General features: G+C 45.9%; 2 protein-coding genes across 7 annotated transcripts in view; both read right to left on the reverse strand.

The window, feature by feature from the left end:
* The window catches only part of bahcc1a (BAH domain and coiled-coil containing 1a), a 28058-nt gene extending 24726 nt beyond the window's left edge, over positions 1–3332 (reverse strand). For all 6 annotated transcript variants that reach the window (XM_080044311.1, XM_080044312.1, XM_080044313.1 and 3 more), the window contains exons 1-3: positions 1936–3332; positions 1327–1441; positions 1010–1209 (exon numbers count right to left, since the gene is read on the reverse strand). In XM_080044311.1, the coding sequence (XP_079900437.1) occupies positions 1010–1209; positions 1327–1441; positions 1936–3043 (1423 nt within the window). In that variant the 5' untranslated portion in view covers positions 3044–3332. The remainder of the gene's footprint in view (positions 1–1009; positions 1210–1326; positions 1442–1935) is intronic.
* Positions 3202–23791, reverse strand: part of LOC307263476 (BAH and coiled-coil domain-containing protein 1-like) — a gene marked incomplete at its 3' end in the record, with an annotated part of 44448 nt that continues 23858 nt past the window's right edge. Inside the window, exons 3-6 of the mRNA XM_080044623.1 lie at positions 11142–11324; positions 4506–4631; positions 3353–4299; positions 3202–3231 (exon numbers count right to left, since the gene is read on the reverse strand). Coding sequence (XP_079900749.1) covers positions 3202–3231; positions 3353–4299; positions 4506–4631; positions 11142–11324 — 1286 coding nt within the window. The remainder of the gene's footprint in view (positions 3232–3352; positions 4300–4505; positions 4632–11141; positions 11325–23791) is intronic.

Below are 23791 nucleotides of genomic sequence, written 5' to 3' on the forward strand. Positions count from 1 at the left end.
ATTCCATACATGGGGAAAGCAGATATGTACTAACTTATCACCCAATCAGTAATACTGTGAAAACTGTATTACTAAACTGAAATCAATGAAGTCACACAGTTAGAATCAGTAAGTCAAATTGTAACATCTTCAGTTCCAAAACTACTACTACTACTACTACTACAAAAAATAATAATAATAATAATAATAATAATAATATGCTTTATTAATATAGCACTTATCAAACAATGTACAAAGTGCTTTATAGTAATATCATCACATCACAGATGAATAAAATAAAACACAATAAAAGCATAAAATAAAGAAACAGACAATAAAAGAAACTGCATGATCAAATAAAATCAGGGTAGGCTCTCTAAATTAAAATAATTCTAGATTAAATTATGTTTTTATAAATTATTTCATTATATTTATTTATTTATTTAATACAGGGACAGTGCATATTATCAAACATTTCTGTCAATATGCCAGAATTAGCCAGAAGGCAATTTTTCATCTGCAGTCCCTAGACAGATGGTAAAAGTCACCCTAAGAGAAAATAAAGTTACACATTTACATAACACAACATACCTATAGTAAAAAGTACTATTAAGCTAAAATATGCATTAAAAACACAGCAGAGCAACAATCAGACAACAGCAGACAATGACATGAACAGGTTAATGGTAATGTAGACAGCTCTGGTTATCAATGAGCCATTTCTTTAACTGGAATTTAAATGACCTATATGTGTTCAGATTTCTGATGGCTATGGGGGTGAGGTTCCACTCAGTAGATGCACGAACAGAGAAAGAAGTATGGCCAAATACACTCGCCCTAAAAGGGATAATACAATCTCCCCGCGCTGAACTTCTAGTGCTGCTGTGATCAGCTGTTCGGATGTTGACAAACTGATGGAGCGGAGGGGATGATAAACCGTGAATGGTTTTATAGACAAGACATAGATTTGAATATTTGACCATGTTTTCCCAGTTGAGTAATCTGTGCTTTATAGTTTATAAACTCTTACCATAAGAGTGTCCGGTCATCCAGAGGGAAGGGCTTCCAGTTCTTGGCATCCAATGATGGTGAGCGGAATGTGCAGTAGGATCTCCCAATTGGCCAGACTGGAGGGAAGTCCCACCTGGCACCATGAGATGAGAGGAGAGGTCTCCATGACAGCTGTTGGAGGGGTGGATTCTCGCAAACTCCACCCTTTCCTTATTATCCCTGGCATCAGGAAGAGACAAAGATGAGGGAATACAAATGAACACCAGTATACTGAAGGTTTTCTAACAGTAACATGTTTTAATGATGTATTAAGCAGTTGTTTTTGCAGGTGCTTACCTGATATATGCATCTCTCTCCCTATCCAAGCAAGGCAGACCTATCTGTTCCCCACTCATCCTCTTACTCTCATCTTCGGTGGTGGGATCTGATGGATACATGGAGCGGGGCGGTCCTGTGGGATAAACATTAGCTTAACCATTTGCTTTTCATTGGTTGGTCCTCTGGTAAGGACATATTCCCAAGTCTCTCACATTTCATAAAACACTACAATGACTTACAAGAGACTTGGACCAGTGTACTGATTGTGTATCCATTTGAACCCTACTTGTAAACTTCCTTTTTTTCTGACCTGTTCCTTTATTGTACCTATATCCCATGTCATAAATCAGATATTAAAGAAACTAAGGAAAATATGCATCTCATCACTACCACCATGAATGGGTAGGCTTTGGATACAGATCCAAACAGGACACATAGGTCTCACTGATTCTGTATTGTTGCTATCACAATGCTTATACAGAATACATTTGGACAGGTTGCTAAATAGTGCTGCTTTAATAAAATGCAAGGCTAGGTTATTGCTATTCCTAATCCTAATGTTAAGTCAGAGTTGGTCTCTGTTCCATGCACTTGTTTTTATACAACAACTTGTCTACAACTCCTTACCTTTCACTGAGGGATGTACCCTCCCCTGCCGACTGTTGGGATGAGTGTCTGATGAACGACAAGGTGGCTCCCTTTGTCTAGCCACAGCCACTGCAATTCCCACTGGCGGCTGCCGCACCTCACCTTCTCCATGGCCTGTTTCCCCCATATCCCGGCTACGCCCACTGTAATCAGGACGCTCGTTGTCATTGGCTGGGCCCTTTCTGGAAGGTAGAGTCTGCTTGTTACCCTGCAGGGCACAGCTTCCCCCAGCACCTGATTTGAGGCTTCCTAGCCCCCCGAAAGGACTCTTCTGTGAGAGAAGCAGTGGCTGTTGCTGGTTGCTGTACTTTAGTAAGCTTTTCATGGCACTGCTCTCCCCCTGAGATGGGCCCTGTGGCTCAGGTTGCTGCTGTGGCTGCTGCTGCTGCTGCTGACTGACGGGAGGCTGGGGAGGAGGCAGGCTTATTCCTGGCTGTTGCTGTTGCTGCTGTTGCTGCTGCGGCGGCTGGGGGTGTTGCCCACCAGTGCTCCCTAACTCCATGTAGGACTTTCTATGCTCCTCCTCGGGTTGTGGCATGTGATGGGGAGGCCTCATGGCCCAGGGTGGCATCGGGGGTTGCTGGTGGTGGTGCTGCCCACTGTTGTTGCTGTAACCATAAGGAGACATGTCCATCTTTCTTTTCAACTCCAGGCTGGTCCCCTGGTTCAACTCAGAAGGAGAAGGAACATCTGGGCCAGGTCGGCCATGCTGCTGGTGGCGAATCCTGGCTACCTTTTGGCCATCTCTCAGTAAGGAGCAGCTACCTCCAGGACTAGGGCCATGGGCTGCTCCGGCCCCACTATGTTGACCCATGTTTTTACTTCCAAGTGGGGAGGTATTAGGTGGGGGTCCTGGATGGGAACAGTCTCTGTAAGGAGATGTGTTCACTGAATGAGGGACAGCGTGTCCGGCCTTTGGCCCCTGGGGCAGAGAAGGTCGGAATACATCCATGTCCACACCACTGTTGATACACTCAGCACTGCGTGATCGAACAACCTGGTGCTGCTGTTGTGTATGTGGAAGCTGTTGTAGTTGTGGAGGTTGAGGCAACTGTGAGGGTTGAATGTGTTGGTGGTGGGATTGCATCCAGTCTGGAGCCTTCTCTGTCTTTCTGTAGGGGTGTTGCTGTTGTTGTTGTTGCTGTTGTTGTTGTTGTTGTTGTTGTTGCTGCTGCTGCTGCTGTTGTTGCTGTTGCTGTTTTCTGTGCCAACTACTATGGTGTGCACCACCTCCATTCTTTTCTATTACCTTGTCCTTGGTATTGCCACCTCCCCCTCCAACGCCCACACCATGGCAGTCAGGGTTACCGAGCTGGAATGGCCGACCAGATTTATCCCCCAGGTCAGCCAAAGATGGCACAAATGTAGGCCCTGTGACTTTAGGTTCTCGACCCACATTAGCTGGCCCCCTCTCGATTGAGACAGGGTTGGCTAGAGGAGCAGGAGGGGGTGGGCAGAAGAAGTCTGGGTGGTGGTGGGTATGGTGTGAATGATGTGGGTGGTGGGGGTGGCTGGGGTGGAGCTGAAGGCAGTGGAAGCCCCCTGGGTGAGGATGCGTATGAGGGTGAGCATGAGGATGTGGATGGGGGTGTGCCCCTCCAGCAGCAGAACCCATTTGTAAGTGTGGGGGTACAGAGTAGGACAGAGAGTGGTGGATGGTTGCCTGACCCCTTTCTAGACAGTCTGAAGGTTGTTCACTGATCCTCATCTCACCACTTATTCCCTGTTTGGTGCAGCGAATACCGCTGCTGGAGCCCATATGTCTGCCCTGGTTGCTCCCCCCACTCCCTATAGCCCCAAGAGTTGTGCCCTCTCCACCACAGCTGGACATGGAGGTCTTTGCCCCTGCTCCAGTTCCTAAATCTCCATTTTGCATCTTGCCATTGTGCAAGCAGGCACTAAGGGACTTGCCAATACTCTGAGTGTGTTCTTTGTTGTACTCCATCGCGAGCGATGCCTTGTGCCTCTCCAGGGCTCGACTGTTGACCTCCTCCAGGGGTAATGGGTGCTGTGAATAGTGTGGGTGCTGCTGATGGGGGTTGGAATGGTGGTGGTGTGTGGGCTGGGGTGGCTGATGGCTGTGGTGCTGTTGGTGTTGCTGCTGCTGTCTCTCCTTCAGATCCTGTTTGCTACTGGACCTCTCCTTGTCCTTGACTGGTACCACTCCTCTCTCCAAAGAGCCCTCTTTCAGACCCTTATGTAGACTTGTCCCAACCCCAGGATCTCTGTCTCTGCTGCAGGGTACTTGAGAGTGTCCTGAAGCCGCCCTGGACATTGGTGGCAGACTGTGATTGGCTGAGATGAGAGGTGGTTGGGACGGGAGACTTCGGAGATAGAAGTTCTCTGGAGAAAGGAAAGCAGGCCAGTAATAACAATTCATTAGTCAAAAAAGGAAAAAAGGCAGAAAGACATTATTCAGCTCTCATGACAGTGTGCCTAGGTATCTTTATATCAATATCCCACATCACATTACACCATACAATTTTGTATAAATGGGATTTAAATGTCTTATTTATGTCTGATTACATTTTAATTATCTCATGCCTCACCTTTTTGGGTGTCATAGAAACGATGTTGCCCGTAAAGGACCCCGCTGTTGGCATGGTGATCCAAGTGGCTCATGGGAAGAAAAGTGTGGGCCAGACTCCCTGAGAATCGAGGATACCCTGGAGCTGCTGAGATGGATAGCAGAGAGAGAGAGAGAAAGAGAGAGAGAGAGAGAGAGAGAAAGAGAATTGAGAAGACAGAACAATAACCACTGGGATGCTTACAATGATGTTATCCAGTCTAACCCAGCATAATCCTTCAGGTCCAGTGCAGCCGGCGGTGTTAAAAATAGGCAAATGAATACCGACTCTGCTTGTCATGTTTGCTTTTACTGTCTTGTGAGTTAAAATGCAAACAATACAAGACAAGCTAGGGGATTGCTGTAACGCATGACATTTGTGGCATCTCTTTCTATCTGAATGGAGTGATAAGGATACGACGGATATGAAGCTTGTTTTGTTTTTGTTTTAATTAAGAGTCCTGAGCAGCTAACCTTTCCCAACCTACATCGGGGGGGTAAAAGGTAAATGTGGATCTTTGGCCTGTAAGCCAGTGCACTGGACGTATTACATCAAGCCCATCTGGATGACATTTACACAACAACCAAACACAAAACTCATTTTGCAATGGGAGTTTCAAAAAAGAGAGAAGACATGGATTGAGATGAAAGCCCATTGCCATATAAAGAGACACAAAAAGCATTACTTTGACAAGGATGGCATTATTTGCCGACAACAGTGCTATATAACTACAGTGACTTTTCCTTGCGGATGAAATTATCATTATTATATTTAACCTTTATTTATACAGGTAAATCCCATTGAGACCGGAGACTCTTTTTCAAGGGAGACCTGTTCCCATTCCCATGTTACCATTCACACACACATTCATACACCGATAGCAGGGCTGACAATCGGGAGCAATTTGGGGTTCAGTTTCTCTTTGCCCAGGGACACTCGGACATGTAGCGGGGAGACGGGGGATCGAACCATGGACCTTGCGGTTGAGTGGACGACCACTTCTCCACAGCCGTCCCTATTACGAAACGTGATGACTCAAAAATAGACAGCGAAAGAGACAGCCATGTTGTGTCATATTGTGCTTGTGTTTCTTTTCTGATTCATATGACTGTGTTATCAAATCTGTAAGGAAATGACTCAACATATCATCATCTCATAGCAGCATCTACATTTCTCGAGTTCTGAAGCAAATTGCATGAGATGTAAATCAGGTTTCAAAGGTTTCCTGACTAAGTCTCAAATATGAATAAAAAAGTCACACGGTGAAGAAACAATATGCTCCTGTGCCCGGTGCAGCTGTTATCAAAATTAAACTGTGCGCTCCGGTGGCATAGTGGATAGAGCGCGTACCATATTGGCTCCGGCCTTTGTTGCAGTGGCCCGTGGACCTTCACTGCAGGTCATCCCCCCTCTCTCTCTGTCTCCCCATTTCAACTCTGTACTATCTAATAAAGTTTGAAAATGCCCAAAAAATAATCTTTAAGAAAATTCAACTGTGCATGACAGCATCAGATCATCAGGCCTATATTCAGCAATAACACAATTCCATTTGTAGTTGTACATACCACTTTAGATCAAATGTAAATACATTAAAACTATTATATAAATTATTATGCATTACAAAAACATACAACTGGCACAAACATAAATACATAATTTTTTTCGGCATTGATGCAATCTGGCACTGACACATCGTGTAGGAAGGAGGAGGGGAATAAAGTGTGGGGGAAAACATGGCTCTACAAGCTTAATGAAAGACAGACTTATTTGTGTTGGCAAGCGTGCGACCTGATCCCGGAAAGAGCAGATGCAGTTCATTTGGCCTTGTGTGTGTGCAACGCCGTGGTTTGAACAGGAGCTCCAAGTGTTGAATGTCTCACTTTCTGCCGGTTGTACAATGGGGCCGGTGCTACGTTGAGGGAGGAGTGTTGTGGTGGGCTTAATGACCCCATCTCAAAGCGGCCTCTGCTTGCTCCCCATCTTAATTAACCAAATGCACAGAAAGGGCAAACAGCCCTGCAATAACATAGGAAGTGCTGCTTTCTGAGGAGGGCAATGGGCTGATTACATACCATACCTTTTCTCTCCCATTTACTTTGTTTCATACCTCTCTTTACTGTATTTTTCTTTCTTCCCTTTTGTCTCTCTCTTTCTGTGCTATCATGATTAATAAGCGCATACATTTGTATACCAATTCATCTACGGCGGGAGAAGGGGGGGGGATCCTTTGTTTAAGCAAGACTTCTTTCTCTGATTTTGGGAGGGCGAAAAGTAGATAGCTGCTTGGCAGTCTTCATCCAAGCTGGTAGATGGGCTTTTTTTCTGCGGCAGCATGTTGTTTGTGAGCGTGACGATTGACAGCGTAATCCCTTTTCACAGCATGGTCTGGCTGTGCCCGATAATGCCAGCCCGCTCAGTTTCAGAATGCCCTCTATTGGGGCGGCAAGAGGGGGACTGCTGGGCATGGCAAAGCCCATTCAGCCATTAATCTGGCTAGGACAAGGGAAGCTGCTGCTGCTGCAGGCGATGTGAGCAGGGTCGTAGTGCAGTCTGCTGCACAGCAGCCTCGCTCCCTTCACACACTCACACACACATAAACAAGTCTACATCGGCAAGTGAATGGCAGGGGAGTTTGCAGCGCATGCCCTCCTTCCTACAGGCAGAGCAGGGGCGGGAGGCAGAACAAACAGAGCTGCATCCCAGGGAGGGATTTCCAAACACTCTGAAGGTATTCCTCACAGTGGGGGAGAAGCAGGCCAACAAGGAGGACAAAAAAGGAGCTGGATATAAGAGCACCTATAGCCAGTGGAGAATTATGTCTACTGAATTCAAGGCGGACAACAGTGTCTTGTATCCTGCTAGAAATACCCTCTCTCCATTCCTAGCCACTACTGTTATACCTGCTCTTAAAAACACCAGCCCATACAATTGCTCATGAGGGCTTCTTCACTCTCCTAAAAGGCAAGATAACATAAATGCCGAATTGTATTGTAGCTGAGGGGAAATGGCTGTAACATTTCAGAGACATAGAGATAGAAGGACAGAGAGCGAGTATTGCAAAGGAAGACCAAGAGGAGAGGAGGAGCAGGCTTAACTGCCTGTCAGCTCCACTAATTGAGAAAAAGTGACAGAACCATCAAGACACAGAATGGGAGGAGGAGGGGTTTGGTGGAAGAGGGGCAGCACGGTGGTGGATCTCTTCAGGTTTGACTAATTGAAAGGAAGGGATGCAGGCTGGCACGGGAAAGAGAGAGAGAATGAAAGAGGCAGGAGCATGGAAGAGAGGAGAGGAGGTGTGTGTGTGTGTGTGTGTGTGGGGGGGGGGTGCAGCTTAAATCGCACAAAAGGAAAAGCTAGCAACTGCTAACAGAAGGGAAGATGGACAACTGAAGATAGGCTTGGAAAGGCGTATCAAATAGAACTTGATTAGACAGGTGGGAGCAGGCAATTGTGTGAGTGCACGCATGTGTGTCTATATGTGTTGACAGAGATATGAGACTGCGATTGTTTTTGGCATAACGTTAGAAGTCATTTTGGACCACAGCCAGATGGCCTCAGGCCTGTAAGGAGCCTGCAGTCTTTTTTTTGGTAAATTTTTCCTTTAGAATTTTTTCATTGGGTGATACAGGAGTTTCAAACGGTTCTAAACATGAGAGTAATTCATTCAAAAGCTCAGAGGACCTAATCCATTTCACCATCATTTTACATAACTAAAATGGTAACTGCACTGCATCTGTCCCTGTCATATACTACCACAGCTCTGTCTCTTGGTCCGTGAATCCACTTCTCTCCTCCGGAAATGAACAAACGATCCCGTGTGTGGCACACACAATGGCTGTTACTATATTTGGCAATCAATCTAAAGGGAGAATCTGAAACAAAATAGCTATTTTAATCTGTGCTACCCTCTGACATCATGAAAGCCACTAATGATTTGGCTCTTGGCACTGTCATCTCGTTCCAATATCTCTGCATTTGTGAGACCGTATTCTTTACTTTGCGTTTTCCCAACACAACTAAATATTAACACAAGACTTTTCCTGTACATAATTCATTGACTCCTGCCTCGGCCACTGTAATCCTGATTCAGAAAATGATTAACGGTTTGTCACTCATGCTCCCAATAGAAATGTGGTCTGCATGCATGACTTCACTGGCCCTCTCTTAACATACTGATACCATGTCCACACTAAAGTATGCGCTCTTTGCTAATTTGATCGATTTGTTTTTGTAATAAAAATCTAAATAAATTGCCAATCTTCGATCAACATTGTATTTTGAGAAACCTTTGTTATTTTCTCATGAGCTTCTTCACTAGCTGAAATGAATACATCACAGCCACATACTCTTAATTGTCTCAACTTATGCAGGGTCAAAAAGTGTCAGACTAATAGCAGAGACAAAGACATACTGCACCATGATAGGTATATACCAAAGACATGGGGATCACAGAAAAATGTGCGTGCAAAAACCCAGACAATATACAGTATTTTAAGGTTACAATTGACACACAAATGCGCCGACACATACACGCACAAATCAACGCCTGCTCTGTGCCGCTGGTGGGGGTTCTGATGACACCCAGAGAGAGGAGGCGAGAAGCCTGGGTAATTGTGCCGCTCATTTTGATGACTTGCTTTTTATGCAAAACAGGAAAAAAAGACAATATGCAATTATCTTGAGGAGGGGAACAGCTGAATGTGGTTGATGAACAGTCTGGATTCAATCATGCTCTTAGTGTGTTATATGCAATTAAACTGCAATAGAGATAATGGCCTCCATTGCCAAACTGAGTAATAATCCCAGTCATAATCACCTCCATTACTTTTACGAGGCTTGGCATTATCGTCGTCACTCTTAATATTATTCAACTTTTTTTACACAAAAAGAAAATCTTTGACAATGATACCCTGAAACTAGAGGGTAAAACAACAGTGAGGTTTAACAAACCCTTGTTTGTGCGGTGACAGACAAGCGTCTCAGCTGCACTAAGCCCAATCAGCCCCAGCCACACGTGATCAGTGACCACAAATAACTCATACACCACACTGGCTTTCCCCATCAACTACCAGCTGGGCTATTCTAAGAAAAGCAAAAAAATAAATACAAGAATGCTGAAGTCTGTCAACTTTCAGACTGTGGCCCAAAAGACGCCATTGGGCCGCCGTCACATCATGTAATTAGTAAAAGATTAGGAACATGCCAATCTGAAAGGGACCTACAGTAAGTGCGGTCCCAGGAAAGCAGACCTTGCGTTAATATAGCACTTGGGGGGGGGGGGGGGGGGGGCGCATTGGATATGTCATACATTTATCTGGCATCCTTAGCATTTGAATCCGCAAAATACCCTAGCAGATTAATCTCTCTAGCATTCTTGTCTGACTTCCTAGCTGTATCTAGGCAGAAATGTCAGTTGTTGAACGCAGTTTGTGTGTGTTTAAAATTTCCTGACTGCGCACGTGTGAATGTTGGAATAGCCAGGGTTTTCTTTTACTACAGAGCGTTAAGAGGGAACCATTTTATTAAACTGTGGTGGAGACAGCATGCTGTAAAAGTTCTGCAATCACTTCAACTTTAACTGGCTCATATTGGTCCGTGCTGCTTTCAGAGACTCTTGAGTGACATTCCTGTTGACGTGAATTGAATAGTGCAAGATTCCTTGGCTGAACTTTTGATCCTATGTCCCCATCCAAAAAACCATGGCACAGTGTTCCATCCCAAACTTTGGGCCTATTTTGGGCCACAAATAAAAGGGCAGGAGTTGGGCTCTTGTTAGATGATTACAAGCTGTGCTTTGGTGGAAACTTAACATGACCTAAAAACACACAATATCAGAGTAACAATATACCCTGTCAAGTTTTGTCCCCAATACTGCTCCAGTAAAAAATATCTCCTAAGACTATTGGCATATTTTTTTCCAATGGCACTTTTGTCCACACAGACCCAAGCCGTGCCGCGCTGATTTATTAACATTTTACCGCGCCGGATCTACTTTTGAGTTGGGTCGAAGCCGGCCGGCCCCGCCTCCAAGCGGCCTGACGAATCAGCGTCATCATTCAGTGACCCCCGACCCTCTAGTGACATGTGAATAGCCTCAGCTACTCAGTCAGATGAGCCAGACATCCCAAAAAGAAAGCCATAGCCTATTTCAATTTAATAATATTCAACGCACAATGCAGTGTGCCATAGAAGCCAAAATGATGCCCCTGCATAGCTAGTATAACTACTACAACCACCTGAGCCAAATAACGAGGGCTTAAAAAGAAAGAAGAAAAGTCCTGTTGCTCAATGCTCACCTATGAATCGAAGCGCCAATTAGCATTTCGCTTGCGAGTTTTAACTATAATTGAACTATAAACCATGGACGTATAAGGGCCCGTGTCCACAGTGCTATGAACGGCAAACAAGGTCAGTGCCTTTATACTTCATCATCTCAGGGCAGTGCGTCATTTTAAATTCATGTTTTTGTTTTTATATTTGTATTCCGCGCTGGGCTGACGAGCCGGGCAGAGCAGAGCAGAGCCCGCTCATTTATATGGAAACACGCCAATTGTGGTCAGATGAGGGGGGTGAGGCTATGGGCGTGTGTGTTTGTGTACATGTATGATTTGAAGGTACCTTCATGCGAATGGGGAAACCAGATTTGTGAGGTGCTGGAGTGGGGTCCACTTCGGAAGGAGGGCGAAGAGGGCGAGGAGGGCGGTCGGGAATGGTGAGACGGGTGGGAAGGGGGGGTCCCCAGACTACTGGCCAGAAAGGTCCCCATGAAGGAGGCGGAGGAATTGCCCATCAATCCACTGCCTGCGTTCACACAGGGACAAAGGGAAGGAGAGAAAAACATGGTTAGCATTAGAGGACTGTGTGAACAATGTGATCATGAGTGACGTGGAGAAGATAGAAAACTGCATCAGATAGATGTAAAAGGATGCAGCCCACTGGCCCTCTGGTGGCACTATTCCACCTACATGGTGTCGGCTCTAATGTACTCCCTTTTTGGACCAGGCCCTTTTCTTAACTGGTTTTCCTTTACAAGAGAGTACCCATGATAGCTAGCCTGGTCCTACCAGACCGTCGTACTTCATTTAATTTGTACAGAAGGTCTGGAATCGCTCAATTGACAAACGTTCACTCACTTGAAGGCGGGTGTCTGTTGAAGTTTAAAACTATTGGATCTTCCCAGTGCCACTCTGTATCTGCCAACCAATCGCATAATGTTTGGTCGTGACGTATGTCATGCGCCGGCTTCTAAGCCACTCCATCTGTTCGCTGATTGGACCGCCAAAAATCTGGCCGGAGAAAACCTAAGAATATACCGCAGACCCAGACTGACTGAAGGGAAATTTAAATTGAGCAGAAGAATGTAGGCGGGCGGTGCCAGGCTACATGATAGTACCGCCTCTGTGTAACTGGTCATCATAGCGTCGTTAGCAAGTTGCTGGCAGACTCTCTCTTTTGGGGTGGCCCAGTTGAGCTTATCGGCCACCAGCATGAGGAACAGCTCTACCTCTTAAAGGGACCACAACATGCTTGTCCGCTTTACCAGTTTTGAAAGTAGAAGAAAGAACCGGCAGACAGCAAGCCCAAAAAACTGCAACCACAACAGTAGCTTGGCTGTCTGTTGTGCAGGATAGGGTCACGCCCACTGATGATGCTCTGGTCAATCAGTGGTCTGCAGAGTTTTACGTCACCACTTAGACCCTGGTTCCTGGAACCTCGACAAAGTAGACAAGAAGTTATTACCAGGGACCAGGGCCTTTTTTTAAAGTGTAAAAAACTCAAATAAGCGAGTAGAGTTGAATAGAGCTGGTACCCTGCAGTGGAAAAGCACCATACGTGGAACCATTCTCCAGGCAGATTTGAAAGCTGCCCTGGGGAGAGGATGAATGAGTGAGAATAAATGTGACCGAGAGAGAGAGAGAGAGAGAGAGAGAGAGAGAGTGTGAGACTCTCTTCCCCCTCACTGATAGCACAGTCCTCTCCCCTAGTCTTCTCTTCCCCTCACACCGAGGTCTCATCTCACAGCTGAGTACACACTTTCTCAGGCTTTCTCCCTCTCGCTCTCACACACTTTTGCTCCAGCTCCCCTGTGTCCCTTTCTCAATTTCTCCCCCTCCCTCCATTATCCATCTCTCACTTTCATGCCCTCAAACTCTCTTATTGCTCTGCTTCATTTCACCTCCTCTGTGTCTCTTTCTTTCATTCGTCCTCTCGCTCTCTCTGCATGGCTCCGACAATCCTGTATTCTTAACTGTCTTTGGTTCCATTTTGGCATTCAATTCATTTTTCATCACAGTGGCCCTTTTCCTCCCCTTTCCCCCTCTGTCCCACCTCGGCATAGTAGAACTACACTACCCACAATGCCTCGTCCCTCATTGTAACACCTCTGGTTCCTCTCTCTCTTTCTGACACAAACCATTGCTTTGCTTTGTTCTTTACCATAATGATGACACCAGCAAAGCAATCTGTCCCTGGCTGGCTGAACTTTGTGTTTAACAAGACTATGATGACCGTTCGTAGCAACGCCCGTGTGACTGGGGGCTGATTGTGTATTATGCATTGCTGGGCAAGTTGGAGAAAACACACTGATTAACCACTGCTTAAATCGCGCTGCCATTACGCGCCCGCCAGTGCACTTGAGCTAGGGGGCCCGGGTGCCTGGCTCTCAGCACATTAATTCCCCCCAAGTCACACTGCTGTGAAGTCTCATGCATATGTATAGAGAAGCCTAGATGAGAGCACACATTCACACATTGGTGTACAGCATACATTGAATGAGGGGGGAGAGTGAGATGGTAACAATTCATTATCAGCCCCTCGTGACGAGCTAGGAACACAGTGTGATTTGATTTTCCTTTAAGAATGAATCGGTTTAAACATGAATTGATCCTTTTCTGGGAGTGGGAGAAGAATTGTGTCTGGAATCAGCTAGGCAGTGAGTGAGCACATCCTCTGGGCCGACAGGCGGGATAAACCCATCAGTCTACCACTGGCCTCTGCACCGAATAGCCTATGGCTTATGGGCCAGAGCATAGGAACATGTAGACACACACACACACACACACACACACACACAAACACAAACAGTTCCCACATAGAAATACGCACGGTTATGCATTATTGCACACATACAGACACACTTCTGTCACCCTTTGCAACATAGCCCCAGGCTGGTTGAACGCCCCCCCCTTCCCCCAAAACAGAGCTCTACCTTTTAAAACATCCTTTAAACCAACCCTGTGTGTGTGTGTGTGTGTGTGTGTGTGTGTGTGTGTGTGTGTGTGTGTGTGTGTGTGTGTGGGTGGGGGTGTGGGTGTGGGTGTTTGCCAACAGTCAATCACAAACTCATTGAAGACAATAACATTCTCCTTAGTTCTAAACTATCACTTTTATCACTGTGACGGCCACAGGGTTGCCTTGAGGTTGTGTTGCTGTTGTGTTGTTGCTTCTGGTGTGCTCTGTCTTGCAGGGAGCTGGTGGGCGGAGCCACATCACCTAACGAGATCAGCTCACCTGAGCAGGTTTGGCTAAGGAGCCTATAAAGCAGCCCTGACAGATTGACTCTTCCCTTCCCTGGCCTGCAGCCTGCTCTTTTCTTTCCTTTATATTTGGTTGTTCACATTATTCTTTAATACATTCCTTATGTTTATCCAAGACTATGTGTGGCCTCTCCTTTATTGTTGCAAACCGTTCAGCCAGGTTGTAACACACTGTGACACAAAGTCAGAAATGTACTTTCTGATGAAAAAATATTTTGTGGCCACGACTTAATGTAATTTGTGGGACGAGATAGAAGCCTAAGTAATAATACGGTACATAATATAATGTGTGGGAATCACTAAACCATCACTAAAGGCAAACCCTCGTCTAGCTGGTGCTGCCCTTCATAAACCGCCACCAGATCGAATAGTGCGGGAAAGGGAGGAACATTTCTCCTCCCCCCAGTTTAGGAGAGTGGAGTCCCGTGTGTCTTAGCGCATAGGTCTACCAACCATGAGATGGACAATACCAGGAGGATTTACAACCTGGCTGTAGTAACGCCATGATACTGTAATACTTCAGACTGTAAATAAAAGACTTCGACATATGAAAATACAGTGACAGTTGCGCTAACCTGCTGATGTAAAGCCAATAGTTCTACAGTTGATTTATTTTCCTTTGGAAGAATATAATAGCAAAGGCATAGCTAAGACTATGTGCATGATGATGCTGCTGTATTTTTCTACTTGTTAGAAAATATATTGAATCTGTCGCTCAACTCTTGAAAGTTGAGTTTCCCTTAACTGCTGTGCATTAATTTTTAAATTTCCTTTTAAGCCGCCCTTCCTTCTCCGCTGCCACCTCCTATCACCCCTGACCATGCAGGGCGCTCCTGGCTGGCAGAGCTCTGGGGAGTGCAGGATGGGGTTCCAGGGGGTTGGATTGTGGCCAACATGCTTGCTATAGGCACAGATCCAGCCCCCATCATCCAGACACCCACGGCTCCTGTATGGCACCGCCCTCAACATCGCACACTCTCCTGCTCTCTCTGCCTGTCGCCCCCAGGAACCCCCAGCTTTCCTCAGCGCCTCCGGCTCACATTAATCAGCTAATCCTCCTGCATTATTAACAGCCTTGCCCCAGAGAGAGGGAGAGAGAGAGAGAGACATAGAGAGTGACAGAGAGAGGCCGTGAAACCCCTCTTCACACACCAAGAGAGGAAGGAGCCTGTGTCAGAAAGACAAGGAGAGGAGAGGGACAATACATAAAAAAGGGAAGGTCTAGATGGCAGGCAAGGCGGTCTTTGAAGTCTAAGCTGATAGGGTAGAAAGGGGTTGAAGGAAAACTGTGGGAGGGTCCTGTATATATTTATACATGAAGCCCTTCCCACAACAAAACCAGATCAGACCTCTGAGTGATCCTCTCTGGCCATAGGGTCTGTACTGGGCAGAGGGCTGACCATTGGTCCAATCTCAACTATAGACAATCTATGCAGTGGCATTCACTAATGGCAAACTGGCTCTTGCTGACTCTTCAGCCTGCCACTCAGTTTGTCATTGTGCAAATATCTGTCTTTCTCTTGCAGTTTGCCCAAGCATTCACACCCTTTTTTCAAATCGTAGGCCATGAGCGAGCCTCACATTGTGTTAATACAATCCCTCAAAAGCCCATTCAAAGCCTAATGAACCAGAGGTGTGTGTGAGAAGGCACAGAGGTTATAAAAGTGGGCAGTTCTGCCTTGGTGTCGGGGCAAGTTTCAGTTTGGGTTCCAACCAAAGCAATGGTTGCGAAGGTCTGAGATACGTATGACAGCACTGGGGCTGGACTCACCACCATAACATGTTTATTTATAGCAGCTTATTAAATAGTGACATGGGTCCAGGGGGGCTGCCACTGCTATGCCAGCTCATTGTGTGTTTTCTTGACCCTTTTAAAAAAAAGAAAACCTGTTTATTTTTTTTCTCCGGTTCTCAAGTGGTGCCAGCATAGTGCATTGTGTACGGGCTCTTAAGAAAATCGGGTCATGTGCATCCTAATCGACGCCGATCCCTGAGAGCGATGGAGATTAATCCTTTTACAGAATTAAGGAGAGGGAGCATTGGGATGAGGAAAAGCCAAGCTCCCTCCCTGACATCTAAACATCCGACCCCCTGACACCCTCACGCACACACAGTCTTGTTGCAAACACTACCACAAATATACCAGAAAAAGCTTTGGAGGTGGCGGTGGAGGTGTTACCTGTTGCCTGTGCGTAGGTGTGTAGGGTGAAGGAGTCCAGTTAGTGAACAAACACCAAAGCACACACGCATGCACACACAGCAATGTTGCCCAGGCAGACTCCACTGCACGGAGTGAGCAGCAGGCGTAGAGGCGGGCGCAGGGAGAACCAATACCCAGTTGTCATGGGAACGATAGAGAAACAGCGCTTGAGGCAAGGAGACTGACTGAATGCTGGCCATTACAACAGTATAGTGGGCAGATGCAGTGGGTTGGCGTGCTGCACAGCAACAGCAGCCCTTCCAACCTACGGTGAAACCACACCCAAGCTCCTGTGCAGCTCGTAAACTCACTCACAACACACAAACACACACACACACACACACACACACACACAACCCCCCCCCCCCCCCCTCACCCCCCCCCCCCCCCCCCCCACACACACACACACACACACGCACACACACACACATTCTCTGGAATTTTATCTGGTTTCAATTGTTTGGCTGTGGGGAGGGATGTGTGATAATCCTTAACATATCTTTAATGAGCACCCCTAAACATTAATACAACTCAAGGGTTAAGTACTTGTTCGGTGTCTTAACAAGGAATAACAAAAATCATATAGGATAAATACCTACCCGTAGCTGGTTGTTCTTTTGAATGCTAGGAATCAGATAAAAATGTCCTCCTGGATAAATGTATGTATCCATTAACACACTTGTAGGGGAGAACAAGGTTATATGTCACACGGGTTGGTTGTCACAATCGTTATATCTCGGAACTAGAAGGCGTTGTCTGTGAAATTTTGGTATGTAAATATCCAGAATTGGGATCAGAGGTCACCTACATAGTCTTCCTTGGAGTTAGACTGCTGCATTTGAGGTGATAGGACTGTTTGTGTTTTTTATATCAAATTGAAAATATTTAGCTCAGTATTTTTCTTCTAGGCTTTTACACAATGGGTTTATAAAATAAAACACTTGTTACCCTAAAGAAGTGTGAAGGGTAAACTATAGTTTAGATTATGGTTAGCAAGCTAATTAGTTGTCAGATGGTTGTTGGCCTTGATGCTAGCAAGAAATTCAAGTTGGGGTTGGTCGTCACATTTTTTGGGGGGTTGGTTGTCACATGTTATCCAAAGGCTGCAGCCAGAAAAGGAACCCAATAACGAAAGAAATTGTCAAGCTGTATCCTCACTGACACCCCAGAGAAGGAAAGAATAGAGCAGGAAAAGGCAGCTTGCACGTACAAGAAAAAAGGGCAATAAAATCGAAACAACCCAGTGCATCCCAAACTATAACAGCTGCCAAGTTATGTAGGCCTATATGTCAACTTGACAATGCAATTAAACTTTCAAATTTAGTTCTGCTTTCTTGCCTTCTTTTTAAGATTATTCCCATTAAGATAACATTATGACAAACAACCCCATAGTGTGTGACAACCGACCCCTTGATGGGGTTGGTTGTCACAATGTGTAAGGGTGTCTTTGATGATTAATTTCTTCTTTATTACAATACGATAGAAAAAATGATGGGTACACATTTCAAGCCAACACCTTAAGCTTCAATTTAATGTAGGAACGACTATTGAAAGATGTTTAGGTGATGAGCAATTCTCACTAGAGTAAAAAGAGTGCATACTATCCCCGGTCTCCCCTACTTGCTTTCACATCCACCTATCCACCCACCCACCCACCCACACACACACACACACACACACACACACACACACACACACACACACACACACACACACAAAAACACACACACTGAGAGAGAAGATAAAGTAACGTGCATCATATTCCCTTGTCTGCTCATGAAAAACGAGGAGCCAAGGGAGTCGGCACTAGCTCTCTGTGTTAATGGCAGGCGGCAGCCTAAAGGGACGGATGGACGTGTTGTCTAGACAAGGACATAAGACAGACAATGAGAGAGCAGAGTGATGGTGACAAGGGAAGAAGACAGAGAGAAAATTGCGGGTGTGACTGCATCAACCTGTTCTACAGCAAGTAATATAGAGGGTATGATGTGCAGGGAGATAGAAAGACACACACACACACCAGACACGCACACACACACACACATACACACACACACACGGCTAGTTGAGAAAGAGTGAGTGAGCATCGGCCAGTTGAAGTTGCGCAGTCAGCGGTCAGTGCCATGTGGAATCCATGATGCTCTGTAGCCGTTCACAGCACACACCCGAAATAATCACAGCTCACATGCCTCTGTCATGTCCTTTGACAAAACATACACTCCCCTTTTTCGCCTCAAACAAGTGGATTCAATATCAGCAAGTGTTACAAGATCAGAGAGAGAACAAGAAACCTTTCCGTTCCCAAGAACAAAATAAGATCCATCTGGTTCAAATAGCTTTTTACCAGCACTGCTTTAGCTCTCTGACCATCCAGACAACATGTATTGGTAACATACTGTATTACTCTGGGATAACTGATACGTCTGATAGCTATTGCACTGTTCTGTTTTTAGCTGTACATCATAGTGGTTTGGCTCTTCTAATATTAGGAGGCCCATAATAAAAACCTTTCTGTAGAGAATGAAGACAAATGATACAGAAATGGAGACATTTGAATGTAAACTTACCCAGTGAAAACATATTGAGCGAGATGTCTGTTGGTAAGAGTTTCACTCCTCACTACTTCAGTGTCTTTTTCATCAGACTTTCCTACCGATGCGGTCCCACGTACTACCCAGGAATTCAAACGCCCAAGAAGAAGAAGCCAGACAGACTTTCCACACACATATTCACCCATGAAACACACAACGAAGTGCGCCGGACCCTCTTTAGTAACACAGGGACATGGGATTGAAATTGGGCAACTGTACACACCAGCGGCCCCAGACAGACTGAGTGCGCTTACCCCAGAGGTCTGCTGACTAAACCCAGCGCCTACTTCCTCACAGTAAAACACACAAGGAATTTTCAAATGGCTACAAAAGAGAGGGGGGATTTCCTTTCAAATAGTCAATGTCATCTTGAAAACATTACAACAACTGGTAGCCAAATTCCTCGTCACTTCAGGAACAACTGTAGCAGGAGTTTTGTTTGTTTCAATCCCTTGCCTCCTCCCCTTTGCTTTATAAACTCCCTCCTTGAATTTGTCTTTTTTGTTTTTGTTGGTGGGTGGTTGGAACAGTGGAAGCTAAGGAAGTGGGCCATAACTCTACAACTGCAGTACAGGGGGTGGTGTGATCAGAAGCAGGGGGAGAGAGAGAGCAAGCAGGCGGTCCAGTGCTGAAGCCGGAGCCACTAGTGCAGGGGTGGGGGAAAGTGCAAGCAGCGCACACCCCTGACACTCTGCCACACTGCGTGCCTGTGGAGTGAGTTTTAGTGGATGTGGTCAGTGCGGGGGTGGTACAAGTGGAAAAGGGTGCGGGAGAAGAAGCATTTAGAAAGGATCTACGCAGGAAGAGTGGAGAAAAGATTGTCCGCACTACAGGGCAGCAAAATCCAGAGGAGGGATAGAGGATGATAGTTTAGACTGGAGATGGAGATGAGGGGGTAGGGGGACTGTGAGAAACGTTTGAGAGGAAAAGAGCAAAAGATAGTGTGTGGTAGTGTGCGTGTGTGTGTGTGAGACTGTGTATGTGTGAAACTGTGTGTGTGTGTGTGTGTGTGTGTGTGTGTGTGTGTGTGTGTGTGTGTGTGTGTGTGTGTGTGTGTGTGTGTGTATGTGTGTGTGTGTGTGTGTGTGTGAAACTGTGTGAGACTGTGTGAGACTGTGTGAGACTGTGTGTGTGTGTGTGTGTGTGAAACTGTGTGAGACTGTGTGTGTGTGTGTGTGTGTGAAACTGTGTGAGACTGTGTGTGTGTGTGTGTGTGTGTGTGTGTGTGTGTGTGTGTGTGTGTGTGTGTGTGTGTGTGTGTGTGACTGTGTGCGCCTGGTGGTCGTCTCGCTGAAGTTGACAGCCTGTGTTTGCAGAGTGGCTTTGTGGTCAGCCACTCGCTGGCGATTGAAGAGAGATGGCGGGGTAAAAGGGACTCTCTGGGAATTTTTATGCATAAGTGCTATGCAAATAAAGTTTGGCTTCGTAGAGAGTCTGGCGAACGATCCCGCCCACTTCACCCAGCTGTTTATACAATATATATGAGTTGACATGATATGGGAAAGAGATTCTAATCCTAAACAAATGAGTCCAACTGGCACGGCGACTGAAAACAACAATGGATCCTTACAGGCCGTGATTCTACAGAGAAAAACCAAGAGGAGTAAATGTCTCCATGTCATATAGAACATACATCCGAACGAACAGTACATGTATCTCTCCATCTATTCCCTCTATCACTATTTGTACAGGAGTCTACGAAAAACATTGGCTCTCCTGTCACAGCAGAACAGGTATTGTGTGTGTGTGTGTGTGTGTGTGTGTGTGTGTGTGTGTGTGTCAATGGGGTATTCCACTTACATTTTACCACAATTACTCATTCATAAAGCCTTGCTTTTCAGAGAGGGTTATCATTGTCCGGGAACGTTTGTTACTTGTGGGCCAATGGTGGTGTGTGGGGAGCTAGAGATAGCAATGTCTGGAAGAGTTCCTGCTCAACAGTAGTTTTATGGGCACTGTAAATAATGGTCTGGACACACACACAGCACCAGTGAAGCTGTTAGCCACAAGGAGCAGGCCAGGAAGTGTGTTGCTTGATAGACAAAAATAACCTCCAACTGTCAAAGTAAGAGCTGGCCAACATGGGAACAGGGGAACAGGATGCTGGGGTAAGGGTAAAGAGGTTAAAGGTAGAGTACACCTAGATAGATCATACTGCCCATGGTTTAAGGCCGAGGAAGGAAAGGAAGGAAAACGGTCATAGAGCAAGGGACACTAATGCCTCTTTTCCACCGAGTAGAGCGGGTCGGAGCGGTACGGTCCGGTCATTTTGGCTTTTCATTTGCCAAAAGTTGGGTAGGGTACGGATATAGTGGCAAACAGTTGGACAAGAGGCAGATGTAAAGGAGGGTTAGGTCTAGGTTAGGTGTTTGGGGCTTTTCACTTGGACCCAAGTTTAGGGGAGATCACTGTGATCCACTGTGTGTGAAAGTGTAAAAGTAAAGGGTGCTGAGTCACTGGCCCATCTGTGGAGAAACAAGCAAGACATTCCAGGCTGGGACGCAAGAGGTGGGAGGACAGATTCGAAACAGCAGCAGCAGGGACCAGGCCAAGGAGAATTGAGCTCAAGGCCCATTACCTTCCTTTTATACCCACCCACACATGCACAGTAACATTCCCTACTACTCCCACAACACAGATGTAATAGCACGCACAAGAGAAGCAGTGTCACAACACAACATCACCAAAAACTCCCCCTTCAATCCCCCCCTCCACCCCCTCGGTCCCTCCTTTCTCTGAGAACTTAAAACGTTCATGCTGTAAGCGGAAGTGCATATTATACCAGACCAGTGCACTTTTCTTTGGCCTGTTCTGTCATTACCAACTGTTTTCTCTCCAAGCACTACCTTGTTATTTCCATCAGCATTTTACTTTATTAAATCCCTCCCCGCGCTCCCTTACTAAAGCGATTACTGTTTTGTCTCTTGGTCCAGATAAAATGCAAGTGTTTTCTTATGGAATGGTCAATAAAGGGCCTGACATTTTGCATGAGTGCTTGCAGGGCCAAACGCACTTTGTTCTTTGTATACAGGGCAAGCTACACACTCCTCAAGGAGAACCATTTGTTATCTGTCCAAACCTTGGTGAGTGTGCTTGTTAAGTGACCCATTGTTACACGAGAGCGTTTTCAGGGCCGTTTCTTTCGTTTCCGTAGGTATGAAATTGTGATTACCATAGTTGGGCTCATCCATCTCATTCTTGTGTCCACAAACACACGCTAAACATCGGCATTTTTTTTATTCTGCTTTCTCTTCCCCCCTCTCTCTAGTTGTCCCTGTCTTCCTCCTCTCTCATGAACACACACACAGAAACAGCAACACACCCAAACACACAAAAAGAGCCGCCCACAGCTGCGTCAGGCCATCTCTAACAATCCAATCTGTTTTCTTTCCCATGATGTTTCCCATTGGCACAGGGAGGAGAAAATCAGATTTACTCCCCCACAGGGCCCATGCAGTTGCACTGATATGGAAAATGATTTTAGTGCTGCCTGAGCTCATAAACATTATTTTGGTCTCCCCCTGTTAATGACACATTTTCTTCCCAGCATTGTGAATCTCACAGAGGAAGGGATGAGTGTATGGGGGGTGGGGGGGAATGGGAGAGATGAAGGAAGGAGTAAAGAGGAGAGGAAGGGGGGAGGAATCCTCCAGGGTCTCGCATACAACAGGGGAGTCCTTCACCCCTCAAACTGCATCCTGACATCCACGACTTCTCTCACCCTCTTCCTCATACACACAGGAACACACACACACACAGTGAATCAACCATGCAGGAACAACATTATCCCAGCCTTTTACAAATGCTGAAAATAAAAATGACAAATTAAATCAGAGATAAAGACAATAGTCAAATAGGGATTTCTCACCCCTCTCTCTCTCTCTCTCTCTCTCTCTCTCTCTCTCTCTCTCTCTCTCTCTACCACTTTAGTTCTACTAATCTAATTTTCAGCCTGATTCCAAACACCATGCATTTGGCTCCAGGGCTCAAAGCAGCTTCACAATGTGTGCATTAGATCCCACGTATATTTTATTGGTAGCAGAAGCCAATATAGAAAGCCCCCCTATACTACTCCTGAACACAAGGACAACATGTGTACTTTAAATGGTAAGTTATAAACATTTTCTGCCAGAGGCCATATTGTCAACGAGAGGAGCCTGCAGTTGCCTTGAGGAGTCCTCAGTCATTTAATATGATGGTGCTAAATAGAGACTACATCAGGCCAATAGTGAGGCACTAAACCTCCTCATTTGGCATCGGTTAAAACCCATTTGCGGGACCAAGTACAAGGGGGCGAACATGTAAAAAAAAAAAAGCCACGTTAGATATGACTTAAAAACTATCTTATGAACATTATCCCACAGGTCTCTGAAAACTCCCCATTTCAAATAAGGGATTTTCATGGTTATCCTGTTCCAACTGGAAACATCACGTGGAATGTTCTGGATCTGGTTTGTTTTACAGCTGATGACTGATCTGTCTAAATCCATTGGTTTTATGTATCTGGCCATGAGGCTGGTTTGGTGACTAACGGCGGCTTGCGTGCCATGTTTTCAGCCGACGCAGCCAGAGCTCAGCCAGCCAGGTCATGGACACGCAGACGGATGTGGGGGAAAAAAAGCAAATTAAAACAAGTTGCTCAGCACTATTCTCTCTAATTAGTCCCCTGTTAACTTTTGAACTGAATTGGTTAATTGAGATGTGGTTACACTGGGCAGGTTTCCTCTCCCTCAGGGTGAACAATACTGATCCAGTCTTTCAGCCTGGCACTGCCTGGCACAGGGGGTGGCTGCCTCTCTCTCTCAATCTCTCTCTCTCCTTTTTTGAGCATCCCCCCTTCTCAAATGACGAGGAGTAATGATGCCGCACAGGAGGCAGTAAAACCATGTTTCAGCTAGTGTGTTTTAGTAGAGACTGTGCCCATACACTGCACATATGCCT

This window comes from Ammodytes marinus (assembly GCF_949987685.1).
Source record: "Ammodytes marinus genome assembly, chromosome: 16".
NCBI lineage: Eukaryota > Metazoa > Chordata > Actinopteri > Uranoscopiformes > Ammodytidae > Ammodytes > Ammodytes marinus.